The 21,304-nt window shown below is 36.8% G+C and overlaps 1 protein-coding gene across 1 annotated transcript in view; it reads left to right on the top strand.

Annotated features, from left to right (window-relative positions):
- LOC133662630 (phospholipid-transporting ATPase ABCA1-like) overlaps window positions 1–21,304 on the top strand; it is a 198,498-nt gene that overhangs the window by 160,169 nt on the left and 17,025 nt on the right. The window contains exons 39-49 of the mRNA XM_062066745.1: window positions 1,356–1,471; window positions 2,021–2,165; window positions 2,249–2,372; window positions 4,661–4,790; window positions 4,861–4,981; window positions 9,018–9,080; window positions 12,115–12,221; window positions 14,285–14,426; window positions 14,767–14,901; window positions 17,288–17,391; window positions 17,548–17,640. Coding sequence (XP_061922729.1) covers window positions 1,356–1,471; window positions 2,021–2,165; window positions 2,249–2,372; window positions 4,661–4,790; window positions 4,861–4,981; window positions 9,018–9,080; window positions 12,115–12,221; window positions 14,285–14,426; window positions 14,767–14,901; window positions 17,288–17,391; window positions 17,548–17,640 — 1,280 coding nt within the window. The remainder of the gene's footprint in view (window positions 1–1,355; window positions 1,472–2,020; window positions 2,166–2,248; window positions 2,373–4,660; window positions 4,791–4,860; window positions 4,982–9,017; window positions 9,081–12,114; window positions 12,222–14,284; window positions 14,427–14,766; window positions 14,902–17,287; window positions 17,392–17,547; window positions 17,641–21,304) is intronic.

The raw sequence follows: 21,304 nt of genomic DNA on the forward strand, positions 1-21,304 counted from the left end.
TCCTCAGGGCCTATGTACCTCGGGGCTAACAACCTTCACTTTACCCGGAAGTGGGTCTTTACAGCTGAGGGTGAATGACGAGGCCGGCGGTTTGTTGCAACTTTGGGACTTTATAGGACGCAGCCATCCACCAAGCTAGAGCACCTGCACGCACTCACTGTTGCCGCTCGCTCACCTCTCTCGCTCACTCACTCACTGACGTCACTCACCTCACATGCTGTCATATCTTAAAGGGCCACACACACATACGCTACTCTCATAACAACTAACAAGACATCATGGCGAAGCCAGAAGTCGAGTTTCTTAACATGGAGACATTCTCAATACTTTTCTTTTGTCGAGCACAAAGAAAATAACATTTTAGTTAAATGTAAGTTAGACATAGACTTAGACTTAGACTTCCTTTTTATTGTCATTCAAATTTGAACTTTACAGTACAGATAAGAACGACATTTTGTTACATCAGCTCATGGTAGTGCAGAATAAAAAAGCAATAAGGTGCCTGTATAAATAAATAAATAGGTTACTGTACAGATAAATATATTGCACTTTTTCATATGCATCCACGTTTATGTATGTATGTTATATTGTCTTTTTTATTCCAGCGAGTTAATCCATTTTGGGGGTAGTTGAGGGAATAATTATGATGCGTTCAAGAGTCTTACGGCCTGAGGGAAGAAGCTGTTACAGACCCTGGAGGTTCTGCTTCGGAGGTTGCGGAACCTCTTTCTAGAGTCTAGCAGTGAAAACACTCCTTGGTGGGGGTGGGAGGAGTCTTTGCAGATTTTCTGAGACCTGGTCAGGCAGCAGCTTTTTGCGATCTCCTGGATAGGAGGAAGAGGAGTCCTGATGATCTTTTCCGCCGTCCTCAAGTTGTGTCTTGGATCAAAGATCCTATCTACTTAAAGTTAAAGTGCCATTATGTTGCAGCTATTTAAAATAGTTTTGTCAATTTGTTCTGGCCTGAAATAAATTGGCCCTTTGAAACATATCCTTGTCTTTGTGTGTTGTATGTAGACCACATTGCTTTCTGAGTTCAGTGATGCAAATGCATGTCAAGTTGATCAACACATTGTATTATTCTCCAGTGCAATAACAGTACTGAAATGTAGGCTAAAAGGGCATTAATTGGAGCCTTAAAAATAAATAAATAAAATAAAAGTAACAAAATAGTTACTTTTCACAGTAACACATTACTTTTTGGTGTAAGTAACTGAGTTAGTAACTGAGTTACTTTTGAAATAAAGTAACTAGTAACTGTATCTAGTTACTGGTTTTCAGAAACAAACCCAACACTGGTCATCATAGTAAAATTCATAATGATAACAACGTTTCTCATATTTTGCATGTGTCAGTGCAACTACGCCGTCCCGTGCGTCATCGTCATTGTGATATTCCTGTGCTTCCAACAAGAATCATATGTCTCGCTGGCCAACCTGCCTGCCCTGGTTCTGCTTCTGGTTCTCTATGGGTAAACCCTAATTTTAACTATGTTTGTTTTTTTGATAGATGTTTACGTTTGTGGACATTATGTACAAAGAAGAATTGATGAAGTGTTACTGTGCTAAGATATAGCAATGTTGTTAAATCCATCATACAATGCGGTTTGGAAGGAGAATTGCTAAAATGTTAACATTCTAACAGTTGTATGCCAACATAGCAAGATCGTAACTTTGGTACAGAAAGTGCTCCGGCTGCTCCAGAATTTTACACCATGTCTTGTGGATATTATTTTTAAAGGATAATTTAATAAACACTAATGTACTAATACTTAGTACGCTAACATGTAGAAATATAGCTACGTAAATATAGAATATTCTTTGGCAAACCCTCAAGGACTTTACACCTTTTTCTGATGTTAGATCTGAGTCCAAAATGCTAATGAGGCTGAATAAAGTTTTAATAGTGCTAACAGTTGATATATTAAGTTAGCAACTTAACTGAAAGAAACCACTAATGTAGCTCTAAATTACGGACATATTTTAGATGTATATTGATATTGTTCTTGTGGTGGACACAGGTGGTCCATCATCCCCTTGATGTACCCGGCGTCCTTCATCTTCAGCGTTCCCAGCACTGCCTACGTGGTGCTAACATGCATCAACCTCTTTGTCGGCATCAATGGCAGTATTGCCACATTCGTAATGGAGCTCTTCGACGACGAGGTACTTCGTCAAGTGTCCACTAAACTTATAGGCCTAAGTCAGCTTTATCGATACCATGTCTGTGTTTGTGTGCCCGCCCCCAGAATGTGTCGTACATCAATGACATCGTCAAACAGGCGCTCCTCGTCTTCCCTCATTTCTGTCTGGGAAGAGGATTGATTGACATGGCCAAGAATCAAGCCATGGGTACCCTCTTCAGCAGCTTTGGTAAGTTAGCATATCAACTGTTAGCATTTTAGGTATTCTGCGTTAAAAAAGGCTCTGACTATAGAGCAGGGGTGCCCAAAGGTTTTGATTCCAATGACCAAAGTGAAAATGCGCCAAACAGCGATTTTTACAATGCAACAGCACCACAAATGAGTATTTCAGTCTCATACCAGCTTATTTACAGTAAATATATAGTAGAGATTGTCACACAGCTGTGTGCCTAATTCAGTTAACATGCAATGCTGCATTTTTTATGTCAAAACATTCAAAACGGTCATTTTCGGCATATTTTGCTTTTCTCGACACAGCTCCTCCTAGATATTTCATCCAATCGCTTTCAAATTTTACCCAGACACATTAGACATACGGAGGATGTTAAATATTGTCCAACTGTACAAGCACACATATACACATACTGTACATATACAAGTACATATGCACACATACACTCATGCACATAATCACATTTCATCAAACATTTATTAACGTTGTTGCCCTAGGGTAAACTGGGTATAACACATGGCACACTGACAAAGCTTAACCTATTGTTACTATAACATTCTACAAGGTTAATGTAGGTTGCTTCTCTTTCTTCCCCTCCATTTTTCTGCATTCTTTCGTATCTCAAGTTATCATTACGTATTTGTATTGTTGCATTTGAACAATTGTATTGTTGATAATGAAGGTAAAGTATTGGTATTGTTTATTATCAATAGCACTATTTCTATTGGTATTCATATTGCTCCATTTTTAGTGTAATAATGCTCATTGTCATTTCTGTATTATTTTTTATTTTCGCTAACTGCTTATTTGCTATTACTTTTACCATCATATTTTTACATGTCGTATTTGCTGATGTTGCTCTGTTGTTGTTGTTGTTGTTGTGTTTGCTGTTGTTGTTTTTGTCTCTCTGTCTAATCCCCCTCTTGTCCCCACAATTCCCCCCTCTGTCTTCCTTTGTTTCTCTTTCTATCCCCTCCTGCTCCGGCCCGGCTGCACCAAATGATAATATAAATACATTTAATAAAGTCAAAATACAAATAAGGCAACAAGAGAAGTATCCTACACTTCTCTTTTGTTAAGTAAATCTGAACAGCCGATATGGGCATCTACATCAACTATATGATTTGCCTGAGAAGCTGGGCAGGACATAAAAAAATAAAAATAAAAAAATAAAATAAATAAATATTGAAGTGTTTAGGTTTTCATTATCGGACGTGGGCAAAGCATGGCGACCAAGATTATCCTTCTTCATGGACTTCACTGTACGCTACTGGTCAGCCTGTAAAGAAAAAAAGTATAGATTTATAAATAAAAATGTCAGCTCAATCACCAGAATTTTACTGTTTTTTACACCAAATTACTGTCAATTGAAAACTGCACTACTGTTGTTTGTGTGTTTATAAAAGCTCCCAGTTTTTTTTTACCATTAAAATCTACGGTCATTTTTTCACAGTGCATTACTGTAAATGGAAAAATGGTACCACTGACGGTTTTACGGTAAATTTCTGGCAAGTCAGCTGCCAGGTTGTGACTGTAAAATCTACTGACTTTTTAGCCTTGCGGACATGCCATCAATAATTTTGTGCAGCTGGAAAGAGGTCAATATAAATATGTGTTACATTTGATACGACGGGCAAAATTTGGCCCGCGGGCCCCACTTTTGGCATCTCTTTGATAGAGCATATTGTACAATCATTGCTATCTTACTATATGTTAGCATTTAAAATGTATTTAAAACATTAAATTGTTTAAGCTATCTTCTGTTCCTTTGCTCTACTGCTTTGTTTTAGCATACCAACAGTTATCTTATTTTAGCTTTCCTCATTTGAAATAGTATGAGACTATAAGGCGCCATGTATAATCTTTATGGTACTCAGGTTGCTATTTTGGTCACATTTGTTAGCATTCCGACGGATGGATTTAGTATGTTACAAAGTGCATGCTAGTGAGCATTTTCCTGGTGGTAAAGTAAAAATTGCATAATTTTCCAAGCCCAACATGTTAAACAGTTTCAAATTGTGCAGTTAAGGCTAACTGCAGGGAAAAAAGGAACGATGAATTTTTAACAGTCGTAAAAAAAGCTATTTTCTTGCCGGGCAGAATAATTAACATTTTAGCATTTTGGTACTGTCATCCGTTTACTTACATGTTTTTGTTTTTTTTGAGTCTAAGTGGCATATTAAGCTGTCACACATAAATATATCAAAACACTTCAAAGAGCGGCTTGCTGTCGGTGTGACATCTTGTTGTTTTGATGATTTCCCTGCTCTATTTACTTCAATTAGGAGAGAACCGCTTCAAGGATCCTCTTAGCTGGGACATGGTTGGCAAGAACCTCTTCGCTATGTCGATACAAGGAGCGGCCATGTTTCTTATCACCATTCTCATCCAATACAAGTTCTTTTGCAAACCAAGGTGAAAATACGCTACATTTGCAGACAAAAATGTTGATCATAAGTAACAATTTGTTTTTTTTTTTAAACAGGCGTACTTCCGCAAAGTTGCTTTGCACCGAGGAAGAGGACGTTGATGTTGCTCGAGAACGGGATCGGGTGTACGCAGGAAAAGCCCAGAATGACCTTTTGAGGACATACGATCTAACTAAGGTGTTGTTTTGTTTTGCTGGGGGGACAAAATGCTAACATGCTCACAGTCACAATGCTAAGATATAGACAAAAATGCATAAACTGTACAGTTACTGTTTAAGAAAGCCTACATTTGGTGAATGAATCACATTATACTATATATACACAGGGCACAACTACCTACTTTTTAAGAAGTATGCAAACATATCCCTGTCACCCGTTCTCTATGGCTCCTCTTACTCACACACAACCATGTGTTCGTCTAGCAGGGGGATTAGCACAATCAAGCAACAACGGGGGAACATTTTTTTATTTGGTCTTCTACCCAAAAAAAAGACTGCACATTTAAAACTACAGTATGCAACGTATTACCTTAAAAGACCAGTAGAGTGGAAAAACAAGTTGACGTCATATGCTTAACAGTGTTTTATTGCATCCATTAAACCACATCCAATTGTATTTACTACCCGCAAAGTATCGCCTAAGCATCCCAAAATGCCACAAATTCAGTCAGCCAATTTGAATATTTCTCTCTAAATATCTTCAGTATTTTCCATTGACTCTAGTGTAGTAATGCTTCTGCAGATCAGTCATACTGGAAATACGCAAAAATTGGAAAGGGATGTGCTGTTTATCATTCACAATCCTCATGCAAGTCAAGAACACATATGCTTGTTTTTTTTTATGCATTCGAAATCGTAAATAAATAGTAGAGATGTCCGATAATATCGGCCTGCCGATATTATCGTCCGATAAATGCTTTAAAATGTAATATCGGAAATTATTGGTATCGTTTTTTTTATTATCTGTATCGTTTTTTTTGTTTTTTTTTGTTTTTTTTTATTAAATCAACATAAAAAACACAAGATACACTTACAATTAGTGCACCAACCCAAAAAACCTCCCTCCCCCATTTAAACTCATTCACACTCATTCACACAAAAGGGTTGTTACTTTCTGTTATTAATATTCTGGTTCCTACATTATATATCAATATATATCAATACAGTCTGCAAGGGATACAGTCCGTAAGCACACATGATTGTGCGTGCTGCTGGTCAACTAATAGTACTAACCTTTAACAGTTAATTTTACTCATTTTCATTAATTACTAGTTTCTATGTAACTGTTTTTATATTGTTTTACTTTCTTTTTTTATTCAAGAAATGTTTATTTATTTATTTATCTTATTTTATTTTATTATTTTTTAACCATACCTGGTTGTCCAAATTAGGCATAATACTGTGTTAATTCCACGACTGTATATATCGGTATCGGTTGATATCGGTATCGGTAATTAAAGAGTTGGACAATATTGGATATCGGAAAAAAGCCATTATCGGACATCCCTAATAAATAGCTAAAATTTGAGTCAATATATCGAGGGTCCTCTATTCCGCCCATTATATCCTCTCTAAAGACATCCGCAAACCGCCAACAATGTTCCATTTACTTGTAGCGACCGGATTATTAACCAAATATGAGTAATATTGTTAATTTAAGCGCTAATGCAGAAGGCCTATTTTAGCGGCGCATTGATAGTAGCGAGCTAATGCTAGTTTACGCTGCTATTGTTGACACACTAAGACGACGGCTGCTTCTGCTTCGTCTCAAACTTGCTTAAAGTCAATTCTAGATTATAACTCATGCATCTCTCACCTGGTAGTAGACAAATGTGGCCATGGGTTGACACGCTGGTCGACTTTGACATCCTCCAAGATGGAAAAAAAGACGCACGTTGTGGCAACTTTTTTTTTTTTGCCCTTAGTGAGGATTGCGATTAAATCTTCATCTAAACAGGATTATGTGAGCGACCGTCAGTCAGTACACAGCTAGCTCGACAGCATATGTACTGTAGCTGTAATAATAAGCATGATGTACCGCACGTATCATGATCGATATTATAGTGACTGACTTGATGGACAGTTGTCTGTTTAGTCCAAGTTTTTTCCAGTTGATCTTGGGTATGCACGGCATTTATGCTTGGCTCTAAATTCCACGTTTACACTATTAAATCACGCCAACCTCACTCTTTCAGGCTTCCTTCTTGCTGCTCCAACGTTTCACCCTCTTCTTCGTGCTCGCTTCTATAAGCAGCAGTTTATACTCCGTTGGTTGGTTGTGAATCCTCATTTGTCCAACAATAGTTGTCTTTGTTGTCTGTTGAAGAGTCTGCCATGGTTAAAACACACACATTTGTTACCGGAAGAAGGAATACACATTTGTTGCCGGAAATCGGAAGTGCGCTGCTATGGAAACGGACATAAATGCGCAAAGGAAATGAATTCCGGTATTGTCTATAAATGTTGTCATTCATCCAGGTCATTGTAATCTCAGGGCATTCAATCCATCGCAACTGGACTGTTTGGTTTGTCTTAGAAGATGTTTCGCCTCACATCCGAGTAGGCTTCATCAGTTCATGCTCATAGACTAAGATTGGTCAGAGATGTTCCGGTATTGCTTAAAATGACCAAAATACGGTAAATATTGAACATATTACATATTGTTATGAATTGTCTGTTACTAAATTATTTATATAGTAGGAGCGTGTATATAAAACGTTGATGGGGGTTTTGAAGTTGTTTTAGAGGGCTTTGAAAGCTGCAAAGGTGACTCCCATTTCTTTAAGCATTTTTAGAATCTTTAAAAAAAATAAGTGTGTGATTTGTCTCTCATAATGATTGGGAACGATAGGCAAAATTTCCCCTTCAAACTAACTTAAAGCTGGGGCACCTAAGTTATATTCTTTAGCTAAAAAAAATCATATTTCCATGATACAGTATTTCATAACAGTAATCATTTCAGAAAAAATTGTACGTCTAAGTATTTTAGTAAAAAAAAAAAAAAAAAAGGGATGACAAACTAATTTGTCTTCCTGGCGGTCAGCCCCTCCAGGTCTAATCATAGGATTTAGAGAAAGGAATGGTGAGCAGAGCCCATGAAGGAGCCTCCTCATTGGCTGACGCGATATATAGTGAAGTGTGTGCACGGTGCAAACTTGTTTTCAGTAAAGCATGGTTGCCGAACACCCACTTGTAAAGATTGCAATACCTGTGCTTGCTGTTACAGCATATACTGCTAAAAAAAAGAAAAGAAAAAAAAAAAAAGGAAATCAGAGGAAGAAAAGAAAGACGCTGTACGTCTAAAAAAACAAAGAAGCCAAAACTCGAATAAATATTGGTCCGGCGTATTCTAAATGGAGGGCGTTGCGGGCCAGTCTTACACTAACTTTGGATGTGCAAGTGATTGTTTTCCTTCTAGAGAGGTAATCTAATGTTCCATGTTCCTATATTTTGTGTGGCAACGTGTTAGTATGTTTACCGATAGTTACGCGATTGCTGTTCTGTGTATTGTAAGCAGAGACATAGTTTGTGGTTTTTGCATTTAGATTTTTGCTAAATCTTTGTATAGTCCATCCATCCATTTTCTACCGCTTATTCCCTTCGGGGTCGCAGGGGCCGCTGGAGCCTAAGTATATGGCGATATTATAGCTTAGCAACATAAATGTGTATTTCATAATTAGAGTAAAAAAAAACATGTACCTGTGACAACGACATTTATTTTCTGCAACAAAATACAAACTAGGAGATCCTTTGATGCAGCTTCAGACAGTCAACAACCTATGCGTGTGCACGTACAGCTCTCGTGCGCAATTTCGTGCACTTCCAGAGAGGAGGAGACTAGAAGGGACTATCAGCAAGGTGCGCAGAGTGGGCGGGATTTACAGTTTGAATTCTGCCTAGTGACACAAGATTCAAGTACAGTTAAATAAATGGAGTAAATTTGTGCACTAATGATAAAATGTTGCCAAACATCTAAAGCTAGAACGCAGGGCATGCCCCCTTGCTGGAAATACACAGTTAGGAGACCATCAGCAAACAGACAGATGCATGGAAATATGAAAAACGTCCGTTTTTTTTAATTGATTCAAAATCTTTAAAAATAAGAATTGTGATTCAATTACTGATCTATTTTTTGACACCCTTAATACTTTCTGACAACTGTTTTATTTACATGCACAGTACAAACTATTCTCAGTCTCATTTGCTCACTGCAGGTGTATCCAGGGAAACGAATCCCAGCTGTGGACCGTCTGTGTGTGGGCATACCTGCGGCAGAGGTGGGCCAAATATTTATTTTTGGATTTTACAAAAGGAAACTGCTGTTCATGACTTCAGTGGATTTTTTTATTTTCTTAAGAAAGTCAATCATGAGGTGTTCGTATGTTCAGTTATTTTGCAAGTGAATTACGTTCTGAATTAAATATTAAACAAATACCACAACATAAGAACAGTTTTATTAAAGGCTCTGTGTGGAAAAAATGGGTAAATTATTGACCAATAATGAAATATAATGTAAAAAAATCCAATATGTAATTTTTATTTTTATTTTTAAAAAGGGCTCTCAAACGAATAAAATATATGAACGTGATTAATCAACATTTTCCAAGAGTTAACACACGTTTAATCCTGATTAATATCAGATATATAGACTTTTTTCCATTTTAATTAAGTGTACTTTATAGATGTCAAAGTTGTTAATACTATCAACATGGGACTGGACCATTTGTTTGCTTTATGCAAATATTTTTTTAAATGTATGCTGCAGCTCATGACAAGATAGACATGAACACTCCTTTAATGACAATAAAAGAATTAGCCGCGGTGCGCCAATGTTGATGGTGATTTTGTATCCTTGGCATCATTTGTATCCCCTGCTGATGCAGCGCTTGCATTTAGAGGGATGGAGCTTCTCTTCTGTGTTTAGATACCAGCTATGTGCATGAATAACACAACATGTGGATTGTTAAGATCACAGTTTGATGGTGAAAGATGACCTGAGATATTTTTAACTAAATACATGCTTATGATATTCTGTGCAATTTGTGTTATACCATTTAATCATATTCATGTTGACACTGTCTTAACCTAATGTATTTTGTGATTTAGTGTACCGGTAATATTGCTACAGTAAGCGATCAGCCTGCTGAACAGGACTATCATCCAGAACATGTGAAAAGGAATCTACACATTATTTCAGCCTGCCAGAAAATGTGTCCTGTATCATACTCAATTGATGCACAAGCATGTATTTAATATATTAAAGAAAATTCAAAATGTATCATAAAATGTTTTTAAATATTTAGAAAAATATTTGAAAAAAAATATTTTTTTTAAAACTCTGCCATCCATCCATCATCCATCCATTTTCTACCGCTTGTCCCTTTTCGGGTCGCGGGGGGTCGCTGGAGCCTATCTCAGCTGCATTCGGGCGGAAGGCGGGGTACACCCTGGACAAGTCGCCATCTCATCACAGGGCCAACACACATAGACAACATTCACACTCACATTCACACACTAGAGACCATTTAGTGTTGCCAATCAACCTATCCCCAGGTGCATGTCTTTGGAAGTGGGAGGAAGCCGGAGTACCCGGAGGGAACCCACGCAGTCACGGGGAGAACATGCAAACTCCACACAGAAACATCCCGAGCCCGGGATTTAACTCAGGACTACTCAGGACCTTCAAATTGTGAGGCAGATGCACTAACCCCTCTTCCACCGTGCTGCCCCTAAAACTCTGCCGTTGAATAAATTTTTTTGTTAACTCCTGGTAACTTTGACAGCCCTAAAAATTAACAAATTTAAAAAGTCTGATGCAAATATTTCATATGTATAAATATTTTTGTTTTAATTTTCAACAATATATTTCATGTAGGGCAACAGTGGTTAGCGCTGGTGCCTCACAGTGAGAAGGTCCTGGGTTTGAGTTTGTAAGTTTGCATGTGTGTTGGCCCTGTGATGAGGGGCGACTTGTCCAGGGTGTACCCCGCCATCCGCCCCCCGCGACCCCAAGAAGGACAAGCAGTAGAAAATGGATGGATGGCCATTTCATTTATAAACTGAAAATCAAAAGGTTTCTTTTATATTTCATTTAATAACTAACAGTATTTCATTTCTGTCAGTTCAGTCTTTGAACACATAATGTTAATGTGTACATTTAATTTAAAAACTAATTTAAAGTTTTGTGACAACTAAAGTCAAATTTGACAACTCACTTATTAGATCATTTGATTGGGTATTAAAATCAACACATTAAACATAATTTTTTTATGTGTATTCTTATTATAGTAGTAAACGGCACAGAAAAAATATCTACTGTTTTAGCACCCCTTTTATTTTCTATGTTGAGTAGGACTTATAAATGTCTATATTGGACTTATTTGCTTTTTCTTTCCAACATAATCTGAAATGCTGACAAGCGCTGGTATAAATCCTTTCCTCCTTGCCCACTGTTTACTCAGAGCTCAGTGGAAATGCCAAGATCAGTATTGTCATTCCCCACCACACATTTCCATGCATTATTTACTGTACATCAAGCTTAACTTAGCTGTTTCCTATGCATTTTCACCCGAGACAGGTCGCTAATATGCAGCTCTCTATAGGGGGTGGAAATCTAATATTTATGACTGACTTCGAGCATTCAAAGACAGAAGGAACACTAGTGTTTTTGGAGTAGTTGCTTAACCCCTTCTGATGCTAGGATTTTTTGGCTACAACACATAAAAAGTCATATGTAAAGTGAATTTAAAGCGGTCCTTGAACCATTTGTAGGGGAGGTGTGGCTTTGGGCTTTTTTTTTATATCCCTAACAGTCAGAATTTAAGCACTACTGACAGTGAAGATTAGGAGTTTGAACACACTGAAAAAGAAGGATTTTTTTTCAGGTTGGTCTGTATTTTTCACAGAAATATGTGTCTTCAAAATAGCTAGTTTGAACTGAATAACTTGTTGTGGACTGGAAAACACAATCCCATTTAGAAATTGGCATTGATACCGCAAACATTGAGGATTATACACAGGTTTTTTAAAGTTAAAATAAAACGAACAAAGCACCATTGCTTCCTGACACTGTATCTTGTCGCTGAAGAACTTACAGTGCACATTTTTTGTTGCTTTGTTACTCAGGAGTTCCTTGCTCTTCAAGCTTTTAAAGACAAATAAATGTGTCAGTTTTATTTGAAGAGAGCCAAGTACTTTTTTCATACAAATAAATAACAGTCCTGTCATATAATCCGACCTTTAACTAACAATAAAATTTTTATTTCAATGATTTAAATACATTATTGACTATAAACGTTTGTTCTCCACCAGTGTTTTGGCTTGCTCGGAATCAACGGTGCCGGAAAGACCACCACTTTTAAAATGCTAACAGGTGACATCTCTGTCTCCAGTGGAGAGGCCTTTCTCAACGGATACAGGTGAGTCACTAGCCAGTAGCAGAGCATGAATTTATATAAGTATAACCATGCATGCATACATATATTTATACTGGTGTTGTACGGTATAGCGGTACCAATAAAGTACTGCGGTACTAATGAATTAGAAACGATACTATACTGCCTTTGAAAATCACGGATACAGTGACGTGCAGAGCCGAGGGGCATGACGTTGAATGTGTTGAATGCACACATAGAACCGAGAGCGCATACAGGAACAAACAGCTTGGCGAGGGAGAATGGCAAAAGACGGCGTTTATAGTGGTTAATAAAGAGTGTGCGTGAAGTGCGATATGAAGGTATTTGGGTTTCAAAACTATCGATCAAGATGACACATTAAACACAGAAGTGCTGCGCTGCAAGCTCTGCTTTATAACATGCCTCGCCAAAGGTGGCATGATTAAAGTATTACAATCTTTGCTTCAAACTTATACAAGCAGACAGATCAACAGGCAATAAAGTACATACAGATACGCAGACGCACACAGCTGCTTAGCGTGTTGCCATTTATTAGCACAGTCAAAAATCCAAACCACCCACATAGCTGAATTTTGTAACAAATTCCTACAATTTGTGTTTTATCTTTAACAAATGTGTGTTTTACCTGCTACACGTCTTATCTGTGGACTTTTAGCCATGTAGTATTGTTTTTAGCATTTACTAATGATACTCTTTTTCTTAAAGCACAGACCAAGAATGGCAACCATAAATCATGAAGCATGTAATATAATGTCAGTAGAGCTTTCTATTCTATTCTAACATAATCCTAGATTACGGCAGGCTACATGTACTATATAAAATTGTAAATTGTTATTTTTGAGTGCAATAAGAAAACCCCAATGTGTTTAAAGCCTCTTAACTTTAATTTTAACCTTCTAAAAAACATATGTTTAATATATTATAACATTATGTGTTTTGTACCAGTACCAAAATACTGGTATCGGGACAACCCTAATTTATACACACTTTGGGACAAATGATGATCCAGAACCTTATATTTTTATGCCTAAATATAAGACGGACAAACTACAAGTTTTAGAAGCTGAGTGATAAGCAGATCCAGCTCTAATGACACACTAAGCATCCTGTAGCACTATAAGTGCTGAACAAGAAATACAAACTGTCAAGTACGAACATAGTAAAACAATCACTTACTGTACAATTTCTGCTCTCATTGGAATGCCTACTGATGGCATGTGCATATATTCCCGTTTAGATGAAGAATGAATCATAATCCTCACGCAGATAAAAAAAAGCAAACTGTCTTTTCGGGTCTTTCTTGCAATTTGCGTGTCTAAATTGAATGTCAAAGTTGACTAACTTCCCAGTTTACAGCCACAACCTTCTACTGTACAAGTGAGAGGCATAATTTATTATCTATAATTAACTTTTACCAACTCCGAGGTGATGCAGCAGCTCACCAGCCCACTATGTCAATATAGCATAGGCTAGTTAGCTCTCTGCGATTACGACGCTGCTAAAAGTAATTCCTCTGTGTTAGCGCTTATTATAACAATATCGCTAATACTTGAATAAAAATGTTCAGGTCATGACATGTAAATGGAGTTGGCAGTTTTTTAATGTTTTTTTAGTGGGCTTCATTGTAAGCCATCTCATACTTGCGATATATTACAAATCATAATACATTAAAAAAAAGACAAATGAAGCCCTTACATGAGGATTGTGAATTATAGGCAACATTACAAAAAAAGAGCAGTTCCCTTTCAAGTGTTTTTTTTTTCTACAAAATAATATAATGTAATGCCTTTTATTCACCTATTCACACGCAAGCAGACACAAACTCAAATATACGTGGGAAACAATTAGGTGTACACAAATTATAGCTTGTGCTCCAAAGCCTGCTCCCAATATCCACTCCCCTTCAAGTGAAAACCCTGCCATTAGGTTGAAAGTGAGGAAAAAAAGAGAACTGAACCTGAAAAAGTCCACCGTTTTAGTCCGACTCTGGAGTCAATAAGTTTGTTCTTTCTCTCTATCCTCTTGTTGTAGAAAGAAAAACTGATTTCCTCTCTTTTTGTTCTTAGCATACGCACAGAAATGAGCGACGTGCACCAGAACCTGGGCTACTGCCCCCAGTTCGACGCCATTGACGATCTGCTGACAGGCCAAGAGCATCTGGAGTTTTATGCCAGGTTGCGAGGGGTTCCGGAAAAAGATGTCGCCATGGTAACTTTTCAATATTTTTGTTGTTGTCAACTGTCAAGAAGAGATGATTGGCCTGTTGCAGCAGAGATAGATAGAAGCCATACATCAGGAAAAATTGCCGTGGGTAGAAAAGCAGATGCTGTACATTATTCACCACTGCTGAGGCCTCTCAGAACTCCTCCTTTCTTTCTCTCACTCTGCATCAAAAGACGGGTGGTCTGGCGGCAACCACTGGCTCAAACCCGGCGCCAGAGCTTTGATGTGCCCGCTGTGGTTTACTGTACATTCTGGCTATTGTGTTTGCAATAAAAAAAAAAAGTGCTGCAATGCGGTCACCGGCCTCTTTTTGTGTCCTAAAAAGGTGGCTGAGTGGGGCATCAAGAAATTAGGCCTGGTCAAATATGCCACAAAATCAGCGGGGACGTACAGCGGAGGGAACAAGCGCAAACTGTCTACTGCCATTGCTCTAATTGGTTGCCCACCAGTTGTCTTCCTGGTGAGTTCAGAAAAAAAAGTCTCTCCATGTTTGATTTAATTTGTTTTTATTAGAAAAAAATATTTTATTTTGGGATGTTTGATATGTGTATATATGTATATATATATATATATATATATATATATATATATATATATATATATATATATATATATATATATATATATATATATATATATATATATATATATATATATATATATATATATGTATGTGTGGGAAAAAAATCACAAGACTATTTCATCTCTACAGGCCTGTTTCATGAGGGGTTTCCTCAATCCTCAGGAGATTTAAAAAAAAAAAAATCTCCTGAGGATTGAGGAAACCCCTCATGAAACAGGCCTGTAGAGATGAAATAGTCTTGTGATTTTTTTCCCACACATACATATTACGCTCTACCACGGTATCGAGCACTATTTTTTGGATAATCTAATTAAGACATATATATATATATATATATATATATATATATATATATATATATATATATATATATATATATATATATATATATATATATATATATATATATATATATATATATATATATATATATATATATATATATATATATATATATATATATATATATATATATATATATATATATATATATATATATATATATATATATTTATTTTTTTTTAGATGTAATATAATTTTAATTAATTTCAGGATACCGATGTATGCAGCTGCTCTTTCTTCAAACTAATGCCAGGCCACATGTCGTGCTGTAATAAATACACAAAATGTGTTTCTTTTACGGCGATGCCACTGGATATATTTCACAAATAAATACTGTGCAAAAAAAAGACAAATTGTGTCATGTAAATTAATAGTGACATATTTTTAACACTTCAAAACTTAAAAAAATCATGGCCAATAGTTAATTAGAATAACATGTTCTACTATAAACAATAAAGACAGGTCTTTCTTAAATTCACAAATAAGAATCAAATTCAAGTAGACTGACAACTCCAAAATTTGGTTAGCTTCAGATATATTTTGGGTTTTTTGACTGTGTATAATATGCATTTTAGGATGGTGGAGGGGATTTGTTTTGTTTTAGCTCCACTAAAGGTTTTTGCAAAAAGGGTTGGGGACCCCTGCTCTATATGTTACGTCATTCAACTGCAAATGCCAGATATATATATATATATATATATATATATATATATATATTTTTTTTTTTTAAAGTAACCTATGAATTATTTTCCCTAGTAATTAATTACATTTGATTAAAAGTAATTCTGTTACTAATTCAAATACTTTTTTGGTAAAGTGACAAGTGACTATAATTATTTACTTTTCAAAGTAAATTAAAGAACACTGCTGTTGACACATGCTTTTCAATGCACTGGTATATTTTAAAATAGGTTTTCTCATCCACAAAAACTAATATTCTTCTTGTTGAATAATACATTTTTAGGTGGAAGTTTAGCATTAGGTCCTTAAAAACGGTAGAGCACTCCTGTCATATAAAGTTCTTTGACTTTTTCTGTAGGTCCTTCAGACGTCAATAATAAATAGAATTGCTGAAGAGTGAGTTACAAAAGTGTGTGTCCATTCGTCATTCATCTTTTTTACTGGACCAGAGCAAGGCTGGCCTTCGCTTTGAGCCAGTGGGACAGTGTTGTTGCTGCAATATTGTCTGCATACGTGACCAGGTGTCCTCAAGGCGTGCAGACCGTAACACTTGGACAGCAAACTGCCATGGTGGGATCAGCCCAGGGGACTTGTTGGAGGTCTGGAAGGAAACCCGGGCAGGAGAGCGAGTTACTGGCACCCTCGCTCTAATCACGCATGAACAGACATACCCCGAGGAAAAGTGTCCTCTTTGTCTGATTTTTTGCTCTTTTTTTTGTTTTGTTACTGTTGTTGACAGACTTCACTCAGATACCAACACAACATTGGCATCAGCACAATGATGCATTGGATTAATCCAAAAATTGTACATTGAAAAAAACAATTTCAAAATATAATAAGACATTGTTTTTCTTTTTGAAGATAGCCCTTTGAGCTTGTATTGTAAGATCTCCTTTTGATGGGGCAGACAGACAAAATATAAATAGAGGGTGTGTTGACATTAATTTATTTTATTTTTACATTAACATTGATGTAGGCATTTTTGTTTACATATTTATTATTTTAAAAATATTAATTTGCCTTTTGATTGAATTGGAGACCATAGAGCAAGTCCTGCTCAGTGTAATCACTTATATAATCAAATCAAATTTATGAAAGAAAGACCTTGAGGTCCACAGGGAAAGTCTGTTTTGTCCTCTAAAAAAAATGAAATAAAGGGAAACATTAAAACACAAGACTATAGAACAAATGTGCCCAATAAATCAAATTCATTACATTAAAGTTGAGAAAAATTTTGCAGGATGAGCCGACCACTGGGATGGACCCCAAAGCTCGCCGATTTCTGTGGGACTGCATTCTGAGTGTAATCAAGGAGGGACGCTCTGTCATTCTCACCTCACACAGGTACTCTCACCTTTCTGCTGTGAATTCTCTTACATTCTTAGTTCGTGCCAATATAAAAATATTTACATGTTCAGATGTCGTCATGATCGTTTTCTTAATTCATTCAAAATTTTAGCATTTGTTATTGTCAATAAATGTTCCTTTTGGGCCTAACAGTATGGAGGAGTGTGAAGCACTGTGCACGCGCATGGCTATCATGGTCAACGGACGCTTTAAATGTCTCGGGAGCATCCAGCATCTTAAGAGCAGGTAATTCTCATTTATTTATTATACTTTTGGGACCGTTTTTTTTTTATTATTTGTCTAGGTTGCATTAATGTGTTTACTTTTTTCTGACCGATAAATGTTGTTACAATGTTGGAAACTCGTTGTAGAGGTCTTTCTCTATAGAGTTCTCTGGACCACCCAAGATGGACATTACAGCCGTGTCCGTCTTTGCGTACAATGATTTATTTTTCAATAATTGGTGCTTTTCAGCCATGTGTCAGTTTCTCCACCATCAACAACCTTTCTCTTTCCCAACCGCTGCCTTTTACAGAGCGGCAGGTCATCAGACAACCACTCACAGCTGTGTTCTCCCAGCCGCTAATCTCCGCAGGCCACGCCCCACCACTCTTGTGTTAAAAGATACAAAAGCGTCAAAGGATAAGGTTCAGGCATTTAGAAGCAGTGTTGGGTTAGTTACTGAAAACCAGTAACTAGTTACAGTTACTAGTTAATTTATTTCAAAAGTAACTCAGTTAGTAACTCAGGTACTTACACCAAAAAGTAATGCGTTACTGTGAAAAGTAACTATTTAGTTCTTTTTTATTTTTTTATTTTTAAGGCTCCCATTAATGCCTTTTTAGCCTTCATTTCAGTACTGTTATTGCACTGGAGAATAATACCATCTGTTGATCAACTTGACATGCATTTGCATCACTGAACTCTGCTAAGCAATGTGGTCTACATACAACACACAAAGACAAAGATATGTTTCAAAGGGCCAATTTATTTCGGGCCAGAACAAATTGACAAAACTATTTAAAATAGCTGCAACATAACATACATAAGTAACAAACAGCATAATAACAACATTCAGTGTTTCCCATAAACTGCCAAGATACCTGTGGCGGTGGGGGTGTGGCTGGCTATGGGCGTGGTCACCATGACATCATCAAGTAATTTGCATAATTTACTACAATGATATGATTTTCTCTAAAAAGGCTCAAAAAATGTACACTTACTAATTAAAAATAACAGTTTTGTTTTAAACGGACATCCATCCATCCATCCATCCATTTTACAATATAATTACAACACTTTATGTACATATTTATATACAGATTTGAGCAATAAGTTATTCACTGAAATATATTTATTAATTGTGGTTCTTACAAAAATTATATCTTATAAAATATAAAAGCTAAAATGTCTCATAAAGCTCTGCCCCTTTAATTAGTGCATACTAAATAATTGAACCTTAGCCTACTACTACAACCATATTATTTACCAGCAACATAAAGTGAAACAGAGGCAGAGGTGTCCTGCCACAGTCAGTAACAAATAAACAGAAAACAGTAGTGGTGGTAGATAGACACATAGCTTCATCAAACATCTGATCCACTGAACAAAGAGCTCCAAAAATCTTGAACTTTAGACTGCCATCAGTTTCACTCCCTACACTTAACCATGTGTTTCCTACTGCCTGCAGACTTTGCACCCTTTGTTATATACACATGTTGTGTTTCTAATATAAATACTTTTAATAAAGTCAAATACAAATAAGGCAACAAGAGAAGTATCCTACACTTCTCTTTTGTAAAGTAAATTTGAACAGCCGATATGGGCATCATCAACTATATGATTTGCCTGAGAAGCTGGAGAGGACAACATTTTTAATTTTTAATTTTTTTAATTTTATTTAATTTTTTTATTTGTGGCGGACGTAATTCTTTTGTGGTGGGCCGCCACAAATAACTGAATGTGTGGGAAACACTGACATGTCACAACATTGCTGTAAACCTGGTTTCACTCAAGGAAGGCACACATGACATGATTATATGTCATGTCACTATATACAGCACACATACTGCTATACACACGCCTAACCAGGTGTTTTTTTCTCTCAAGGAATTGTGAAATAAAATCATGTCTTCAGGAGATCAACACTGTACTGAAGCCCAGTACACTAGCACTTCCCCAGTTTTAGTTTAGAGATAAGGAAATATTGGTCTGGCCCACTAGGATCCCTCTTTATGTTTGTGAACTTTATAGTCTATAAATTTAGAGTGATGTGATAATCAAAAACTCTAGAAGTCTAGAATGAAAGACTATATAAGAGAATTGACAGAGTGTGTAGCTTCAGTGCTGAATGATGAGCAGAGGCAGAGTTTGGAGTGTCTTCTTTAGCTTGCTTTCCATGTTTATGTACTCACTGTCCACTGTGTCCAGGTACTTGGAACATGTTCTCCGTGCCATTTGCTGTTTGATGCCCAATATCATGCTAATTAGCTGCCTGAAAGCGGGTGATTCCACTGTAAAAATAGCCTGCATGTATTTTAGCACATACGCTGCAATGGTTCTATCAATGTTGTCCTGGCTAGCAGTCCCTCCGTTAAAATCCAGCCGCTGAGGTGGAGGTGGAGGTGGAGGTGGAGGTGAAGTGGCATCCGAGTCTGTCTCTCTCTTTACTAGCTTTGTCGAAGCATGTTGCTTTTGTAGCTGTTTCAGCATATTTTAATTGCTGTTTTGGGCAGTAGATAGGATCTTTGATCCAAGACACAACTTACATTTAACTAAAATGTTCTTTTCTTTGTGCTCGACAAAAGAAAAGTAGTGAGAATATCTCCATGTTAAGAAACTCGGGTCCGCCTCCGCCATGATGTCTTGTTGTTAGTAAACACAGACACACACACACACACACACAGCGCACTTCTTGAGAGACAGGGAGATTCAGAAGGACAACACTGCAGTTCTCCAATAAAAAACACTCAGATCTTCTCAGTTTCTAGCCGATATTATATAAAAAATTACGTAAAATAACGCAGTAACGCATCATGTAGTAACGGTAACTGAGTTACTGAATATAAAAAATAACGCGTTATACTACTAGTTACCGCCGAAAATAACGGCGTTACAACACTGTGTAGAAGTGAGCCCTGTATATCTTGTGAATACAGTATGCTATGTAAATATGAAGTAGAGATAATGTAGAGTATAGACCAGTATCAAAAGTTTAAATTGAGATCGGAGGAAATATTGTGCTAATGACACTCAACACAGATTTGCAATGCAAGGTGAGTATATCACAAGGTAGAAAAAAATATATAATATGTACAATACAATACAATATTTACACTATGCACATCTAATTCAGTCCCAATGCTTGACAGTATTTTTTACACAATGGTCAGAATGTTGAGTGTTTTTAGTAGTTCCACGAGTCATACTAAACACTATAAAAATGGGACTCATTACCTCCCTGCTTGGCACTCAGCATCAAGGGTTGGAATTGGGGGTTAAATCACCAAAAATGATTCCCAAGCACAGCCACCGCTGCTGCTCGCTGCTCCCCTCCCAGGGGGTGGGTCAAATACAGAGGATCATTTCACCACACTTGGTGTGTGTGACTATCAGTGGTACTTTAACTTTAAAAGAAAGCTCCTTTCTGGCTTCAGTCTGATGGCCGAGCAGCTCACACTACAGGTGTTTAATCCAGGACTGTAATGTGTCTTTGAATGTGGTCTGTAAACCTGGCCAGTTCCCATGTTTAATACAGCAAACCTATGTGGATGTCTTGTTCACTAAAGTAGCCATGTTTACTCTAGTTGTCGGGCTTGGAAGCACCAACCTGGAAGTAATGGCGTGCCGGTAGGAATCGGTTTCAATTCTTCCAGTCAGAACAAAAATACAAAAAGTCAGACACTAATAA

The sequence above is a fragment of the Entelurus aequoreus genome, linkage group LG12, assembly GCF_033978785.1.
Source record: "Entelurus aequoreus isolate RoL-2023_Sb linkage group LG12, RoL_Eaeq_v1.1, whole genome shotgun sequence".
Lineage (NCBI taxonomy): Eukaryota > Metazoa > Chordata > Actinopteri > Syngnathiformes > Syngnathidae > Entelurus > Entelurus aequoreus.